The 7,875-nt window shown below is 43.5% G+C and overlaps 1 protein-coding gene across 5 annotated transcripts in view; it reads left to right on the forward strand.

Moving 5' to 3' along the window:
* The first annotated feature begins 2,177 nt into the window (after positions 1 to 2,177).
* Positions 2,178 to 7,875, forward strand: part of OPA1 (OPA1, mitochondrial dynamin like GTPase) — an 87,347-nt gene continuing 81,649 nt past the window's right edge. For all 5 annotated transcript variants that reach the window (XM_018567184.1, XM_018567176.1, XM_018567199.1 and 2 more), the window contains exons 1-4: positions 2,178 to 2,270; positions 4,645 to 4,954; positions 6,293 to 6,389; positions 7,401 to 7,508. In XM_018567184.1, coding sequence (XP_018422686.1) covers positions 2,254 to 2,270; positions 4,645 to 4,954; positions 6,293 to 6,389; positions 7,401 to 7,508 — 532 coding nt within the window. In that variant the 5' untranslated portion in view covers positions 2,178 to 2,253. The remainder of the gene's footprint in view (positions 2,271 to 4,644; positions 4,955 to 6,292; positions 6,390 to 7,400; positions 7,509 to 7,875) is intronic.

Genomic DNA, 7,875 nt, shown 5'->3' on the forward strand with positions numbered 1-7,875 from the left:
AATATATTTCATATTGTTGGTGTCAGTGTAATAAAATATATCTCACATTGTTGCAGGGGCGTAACTAGAAATCACAAGGCCCCAAAGCAAAATGTTGTATGGGGCCCCGTGATTGCTAGTTATGCCACTTGCAGAGCCCACCTGATATACCAAACAGCCCACCTGAGAGTGACTCTCTATCTTACCTGTAAGCGCTGTCCGCCTCCGTGGTCGCCGGGCCCCGCCTCCTCTTCCGTCCCCGGGCCCCGCCTCCTCTTGCGTCCCTGGGCCCCGTCTGCACTTAGGTCGATGTAAGAGGAGGCGGGGTTGCTCTTAGGCGGGCCCCGCCTCCTCCTTCACTGCGAACGCCAGCCTCTTCTGCCGCAGCTGCTGGCTGTCACTGACACTGCTCCGCAGCGGCTGTGAGGGGAAACGCGGTTGTCAGTGATCTTCACAGCCGCTGCTGAGCTGTGTCAGTGAAAGTCAGCACCCTTACATGCCATAGCAACCCAGGCAGCCCACACAGCATCAGAGGGATGCCCTGGCCGGGCCCCCCTGTGCCGGGCCCCATAGCGGCCGCCTGGGTCGCTATGGCGATTGTTACACCACTGCATTGTTGGTGTCAGCGGGATAAAATATATCTCACTTTGTTGGTGTCAGTGGGAAATAAGCCCCATTTATGCGTCAGTAGAAGCAAAATTTGCCTGAATGTTTGGACCAGAAATAAGCCGTGATGTCCAGTACTTACTTGAGCTTCTTCTCCTGCTCTGCCTCTGCTGGGACTATGTGACTTGGGGACAGGAGATCACTTCACAATAATCAATACTGCAGAATGTTCCAGCACTCAGCACACCCCACTGACACTCTGCAATTCCTGGGGGACAATGTCCAAAATCCCAGATTCTGCAGGATCCAGGACACTTGGTACTATTACACCCTGTCCAAAAATACAAAGAAAGAAAAAGTTATGCAAGAAGATGGTGGGAGACTCATCACAGGCTCCTGATGCTGGTTGCACTCCAGGAAATCGGTCAGAAAAGGAAATGAATCACCCCACTCCTGGCTGCAGCAAATTTTTTGGTGACTGAATAACAGCAGCAGTAATTGTAATTATATAAATGGGCAACACAGTGGTGTAGTGGTTAACACTTCTGCCTTGCAGCACTGGGGATCTGGTTCAACTACTGGTCAGAATACTATCTGCAAGGAGTTTGCAAGTTCCCCCTGTGCTTGTACCTCTGGGTACTCTGGTTTCTTCATACACTCCAAAGACATGTGGGAAGGTAAATTGGCCCTGTATGTAGTGATATGAGATAGGGACTTTAGATTGTAAGGTTTCTTGAGGGTAGGGACTGATGTGAATGTGTACTATGTAAAGCGCTGCATAAAATTCTTGGTGCTATAAAATGCCAATAATAAATAAATAAATCCACTTTGTGTGCTCCAAATAACTTTTCATACCCAGATATTACCTTATAATGTAGCAGTGACATCATCACCTTGCTGTGCAGAGAGCTGAGCTGTACCCGAGACCTACATGCTACAGGCTGCTTGCAAAAAATAAAGGAGGGGGTGGATACAAGATCAGTCACCCTGCACAAGGAGAGAGAAGCAACAATTGGTCTTTGTTACAGGAAGCTCCTTCACAAGATATTTGCTTATGTTCAGTTTTAATTAGAGATGCACTGCTATATCGGCCGCCGAAACATATCCGCCGAAAATGGCACTTTTGGCTGACCCAGCTCTACTTCCCTACTTAGCTACATGGAGCCTTGTATTTTGCAATAGAGTCCTGATATCTTCATATTTGCAAAAATAAATCATACATATATATATATATACACACACACACACACATACATACGGGATTCAGTACTTTGACCGATTTAGAACAAGATTGCAGATTACGACCTATGACGTTACTGATCTACAAACTGTCAGTGACTCAAAAAGTATTGACACCAGACATCTTCCTATTGCATTTTCCCATTCCTCTTAGTACAGGTTTCCTTTAATCCTTAACAGAACATATAATAAGGTAAATATTTTTGCTTTCTGAAGAAAAAATCTATAAAATGCAACTGATGTTAAACTTTGCTCCTCTATAGACAACCGGAACCTTAAACTGCCGGAACCTTCGACGCTGAGTAATGTTTCCTAACGATCGCAATTCCGTGAGCTCGCTGGTGTTTCCGGAAGTGGCGCTGATGACAGTTTTGGGTGCCCTTGTTCGGTAACTGTGCTGGATAGGGCTCAGCTCGCCGGTCACCCAGAATGTTGCGGGCCGCCTGGTGAGTGAGGGAGGAGCGGGATACTAGTTGTGTACTGCTGTACACTGGTATGGGGGTCCTAGCAGGCCGGTGCTGGATAAACCTAGGAGGTCTGTGCAGCTGCCTGATGGAAGCACATGGGAAGTGCTCAGCGTCCTCTAGTCATGTCAGATGTGGCTATCCATGAATGGTCGGAACTGCTGTGGCTCCACATAGCTCTTCAGTGACAGTAAATGTTCCTCACCGGCAGTGATGGAATACACACAAGCCACCCTGTGCTGTTTTAGCCATAGGAGCTTTATGAATAATAAATAAGATGACACGAATGACAATATGTCAGAGTTTACTAGCATCCAGACCTGGCTCAGTTCACTATATTCCTCATACTACACATATATTTATTATGAGTACTTCTAACTTAAAGTGGACCTGTTCGTAAATAACTCTCTGACATGTCACCATATTGTATGGTGAAGATGTAGTTCCTCAGCTCTGGACAAGTGTGTTTTCCTGGCTGCAGTGTCTCAGTGTTTGCCTGAGAGGGGGGGATCTGGGAAAAATGAGGTCATCATTCTGGGGCAAGCATTCCCTCAGGGTCCACTCCATCAGTCACTGGCACTATACACTGGTATCTTGTGAGGGGGATTAAACTCTCCCTTTTCCTGAATGTCAAGTCTTGCACACTGTTAGGCGCATACCCCCACCTCTCTCTCGCTGCCTCCCTTTCCTTGTGGCCAGTGATGTGCGGGGGCTTGGTGTGAACCCAGTTCACATAAGCCTGTGCAAAACTGTAACTCATGCACAAGCCCAGTCAGTTGCTGGAGGCATATTCCCTGCTCCACAGCTACATGTCACAAAGGGGCGGGGAATCCTGTTGCTGCAGCTGATTAGGTCGGGAGGGGGTGTGTCAGTCACATTTTTTGTGTGGGCCTGGGCAAACTCCAGCCAACTGGGTTCACAAGCCCCTGCACATCATTGCTTCTAAAGACATTCCTGCCTGGCAATGTGCAGCTAGGGCATAGAGGGCTGCATTGTGGGAGAGTAGGGGACCCTGGATGTGTGTCTCATACTTGGAAGTACTAGGATATCAAATGCCAATTCCACCTTTTTATGCCATGTTCCATCCATATTTATTTAAAAATGTATATTTTTTCCTGTTAGAGCAAATTGCACCATGCTCTTGTAAGTGACAGATGTCCGACCATGGACGTTGCGTTCAGGGTCGAACATACCTCCCCCAAACTGCAGGTAACCGCTGGATATGCAAATACATTCTTAGAGCCATGCACCAGCTTATTTCATCCCGTCATTGAGTTGTACATGATGAGCGGCCCCACTGATCTGAACACCTAGGACTCCCGCCGCAGATGTACAGCGCTTTGTAGTATGGTCCTTCTCCCTCGCTGCAGACATCCGACTCCCAGAACATCCTGATATTAAAGGGGCTTCATTCTTAAAGTTCAACTACAGCCAGCATTTTCTTTTATTTTTGGAACGATTTAGGAAGAGTATGTATGTCTGTCAAGTTGGTGTTATGTGTTAGCCTGTTGGGGATATTCCACCTAATTTTCTGTACTTGTATCTGCATCAAAATCCCGACAGAGGCTCTCTCGCTTTCCCACTGTGGCCGAAATGTAAAAAACAAAAAGTTCTGGCTGAATTTGCACTATACTTTTCTTTAAATAAGAAAAGTATGGGGGCTGCCGTTGCTTTGTTAGTTCCTTGGTTGTCATGCTGGTGTTTTGGCTACAATGCAATCTGAGTGTCTGACCTGGAACTATGAAAGAAAAAAACAGACACTTTAGAGTATATGAATACAATATATCATATACTGACCATGAAAGTAATTTTTTGTTTTAAAAACCTTTTTTGAGCTTTTGTTGTGCGTGCAGGTGAACGCACAGCATCCCGTTATATAATCTTGCAGCTAGTGAGCTCATTGCACCATTCACAGATAGGGGACTATGTTCCCCGTCTGTTTACACTGTGCAGTTCTGGATGGCTACAGTTTAACAGCAAGGCTCTGGCCAGGAACTACTGTCAATCAAGGCTGGGTGGTGGCATGGTGGGCAAACAGGCTGAGGAAGATTCAGGCACGTGTCAAGCCCTTGAGTGCAAACTGACCATGCAAGCACAGATCTGCTTTTGTGATTTAGAACAAGGAAGAGGAGGGACTGGCATGATCAACCAGGTAGTTTTAGTGAATGGAGTGAATAAAATCATAGTATATTAATATTAGACCGGTATAAACAGACAAACATATATATTTAAAAAAAACAACTTTAGGATAACACACTTTAGATTAAAGGTAATCAGCGGTGAAATAGAAGTGTGCAAAGCCCCCAAAGAAGATGCATCTTGTTTACTGATAAATGTGTTATTTGTTTATTTTCAGCGTTGTGTGCAGAGGAGTGATAAATCCGCATTCTGTAAAAGGAAATAAATTACCACGACCGAGCCTGTATGCTGGCAGACACCCTTATTCCTCTCCAACTTTGACCATTCAGCGGACTCTACCCAGACCACCAGTTCGATGTTACTCTGCACTGTCTCGTCTCCCATTAAGGGGAAGCAAACTTCTCACACTAAATATTGCATATCAGACTCAACGTAACTTCTGGGTTGCTAGGCTGGCATCCAGGTTGTTAAAACTGCGCTATCTGGTATTGGGATCAGCTGTTGGTGGCGGATACACAGCTAAGAAGGTATGTGTTATATATTTCTTGTTTGTTCATTTATTACAGGTATTTATATAGTGCAGGGAATTTTTACACAGTGCTTTATATGCTGTACATACACATCCATCCTTACCCTCAAGGAGCTTACAATGTAGGGTCCCTGTCTCACATTCATTCATACATACAAGGGCTAATTTAGACAGCAGCCAGTTTACCTTCCAGCGTGTCTTTTGGAGTGTGGGAGGAAACCGGAGTGCTCAGAGGAAACCCACCAAGCACAGGGAGTTCATGCAGATAGTGTCCTGGTTGAGATTCAAACCGGGGACCCCGGTGCTGCAAAGTCTGAGTGCTTCAAATTTGTTAAAGATTTCAGTTGAGTGGGGAAGGGCCACTTCAGCTTTTTCTTTGTGGGGATGTCCCCTAACATTCTGTCTCTGTGGAAAGAAATTAGGGGATTAAAAAAAACATGGCCAGCAGTAAAAACCTGATGGAGGTTCAGATCCTTCCCTAAAAAAATGCTTCAAGATGGAGTTGGGCTTTAATGTGGGATTATTTTGTTCATATTTGAATTTACTGTATATAAGCAGTTATCAAAATGATGTGAAAACAGAGCTGCATTACTTTGTGTTGTTATATCTGTCTGGTGTTCATAAGCTAAGCCTTGACAATTGTAACGATTTCTTTTGATGCAGCATCAAGGATGCTTGAAGTGCAAGTCAACTTTTAGTAGTTAAAACGGCCCGGGATCACATTTAAAGAAGTTTTATTGTGTAGCTTTAGTAGGTCTGTGGCAATAGCACTGTCACAGTCTTGGTATGATCAGTACAGTGTTTTTTCCTGCTGTCTGTCTACTGATAAGAAGCAGTCTATACCCTTGAGGATGGGCGTATATGTAAAATCTACTAAAAACAGCCTTGCATTTAGCTCTTGTTGATGCATAATATAAGTAAATCATCATTGATGGTGAGGGTTGAACCTTTTATGGCTGCCCTGAAATGGAGTTGTTGATAGCACGCAGTGCTTTCTGACTCTAACCACCATCACACATTTTCACCATCTACAAGAATTGATCATCATTGAATCAAGGGAGGAAATGGGGCTTTTATATTCACGCTAATGGGTTCTCGGGTAGCCCTGTGCTGGGTGCTCTAATCCACCGTTAGCGCACTATGCTTTCGGAAGAAAACCAGCTTCTGCTGCTCTAATGTGATGTAGCTGATAGCTGAAAACATGCCATTAAATCTGTTAGTTTGACCAACTAAATCACCAAAACGCCACAAATTATGAATTTAGTAGTAATTCTAATAGTCTTGCCTTTCCTGAGTTCTTTATCCTTTTTATTTTATTTGCTTTTTTGTGTTTCAGACATATGACCAGTGGAAGGAAATGTTCCCTGACCTTAGTGAATACAAGTGGATTATTCCTGATTTTATATGGGACTTAGATGAACACATTGATTTTGGTAAGTATTCAGGTTTCTGGATTCCTTACCATTAGTTTGTACTAGAGGTGCACCGAAATGGAAATTTTAAAACCGTAATGAAACCGAAATTTAAAAAAAATGTCAGGCCGAAACCGATACCGAAAATGTTTTTTATTTTAATTTTTTCCATTTTTTTTAAATATTTTATTTTTTATAAACTTTTTCCATTTTTGATATTCATTTTCATTTATTAATTTTTTATTAAATATTTTTATTTTTTACTTTACTTTTAGGGGCTTCGGGCAAATATTAGGGATCTAAACAGACCCCTGATATTTCCCTTTTTAAAATAGAAAAAGAGATTAAGAACACAAAGTCCTCAATCTCTTTTTCTGTGTCCCCTGTTATCAATGAACAGGAATCCTCTATGAGTTCCTGTTCATTGATAACATGAGAACATTGTTTGTTACTATAACTACAATTATGAATGAAGGGGGGTGATGTAGATCACTCCCCTTCATTCATAATTGAGGATATAGTTAACATACCATATCCTCAATTATGTACAAACACTCAGCGATCATGATCACTGAGTGTGTGTACCTTGCTCTTCTCTCTGACACGCTGTCATAGGAGGCTGATCGAGCGGTGTAGAGAGGAAAGCCCAGCCTCCTGTGACAGCGCTGTCTCCGCCCCCACACCAGAGCCGGACTGTGATAGGCGGCTGAGCAGTGTGGGAGGAGAGACGCCGACCGCTCACAGCGCTCTCGTCCTGCAGCGCTCGGCTGGCTGTCACTTTATTTTCTCCCCGCTGGAACAGCGGCCAGCGGGGAGAAAAGAAACCGGGGATGTATCGGCCGAAACATGGCTCTTTCGGCATTATGCCAAAAGTGCCATTTTCGGCCGATATGTATCGGCGGCCGATATATCGGTGCATCCCTAGTTTGAACCCATTGTGTTGTGCTCATACGGCATAGAACCTGAGGATTCCTGGGATAGTTTCTTCTTTTGAACATTGTTTTAGTTGTAACCTGTATGTTTCCATTGCAGATAAGCTCAGTAAAGCACTTCCGGATTCTGAGGAGCTAGCCAAACTTTTGCCAGACTTTGACAAGATAGGGGAAAGTTTTAGCTTTTTAAAAAGTTGGCTCTCATCAGGTAAGGGATCGTCATAAAATGATCATTCCTCTGTTAGAAAAGTTTTCTTCATTGATATACGGTATGTCAGATATCTGATGTCTTAAATAACACAATTCTGTTTCCAAAAATTAGCATGCACAGCCCAAATCTCCATAGTTGTAGTTGTAGATATTTATTAGCTGTGAAGAGGTAATAGTACTGTTTAAACTACTATGTTTGCATAGTTAGACTATTCCTAAAGCAATTGCTCTGATATGGTTATAGAGACTGGTATTATTTCAATTTGCATTTGTAGAATCATTGCTACTTTCAGATGAAAGATCTATAGAGAAATCCTGTGTGTGTGTGTGTGTGTGTGTGTGTGTGTGTGTGTGTGTATATATGT

The sequence above is a fragment of the Nanorana parkeri genome, unplaced genomic scaffold (genome assembly GCF_000935625.1).
Source record: "Nanorana parkeri isolate BGI_ZX_2015 unplaced genomic scaffold, ASM93562v1 scaffold29, whole genome shotgun sequence".
Taxonomy (NCBI): domain Eukaryota; kingdom Metazoa; phylum Chordata; class Amphibia; order Anura; family Dicroglossidae; genus Nanorana; species Nanorana parkeri.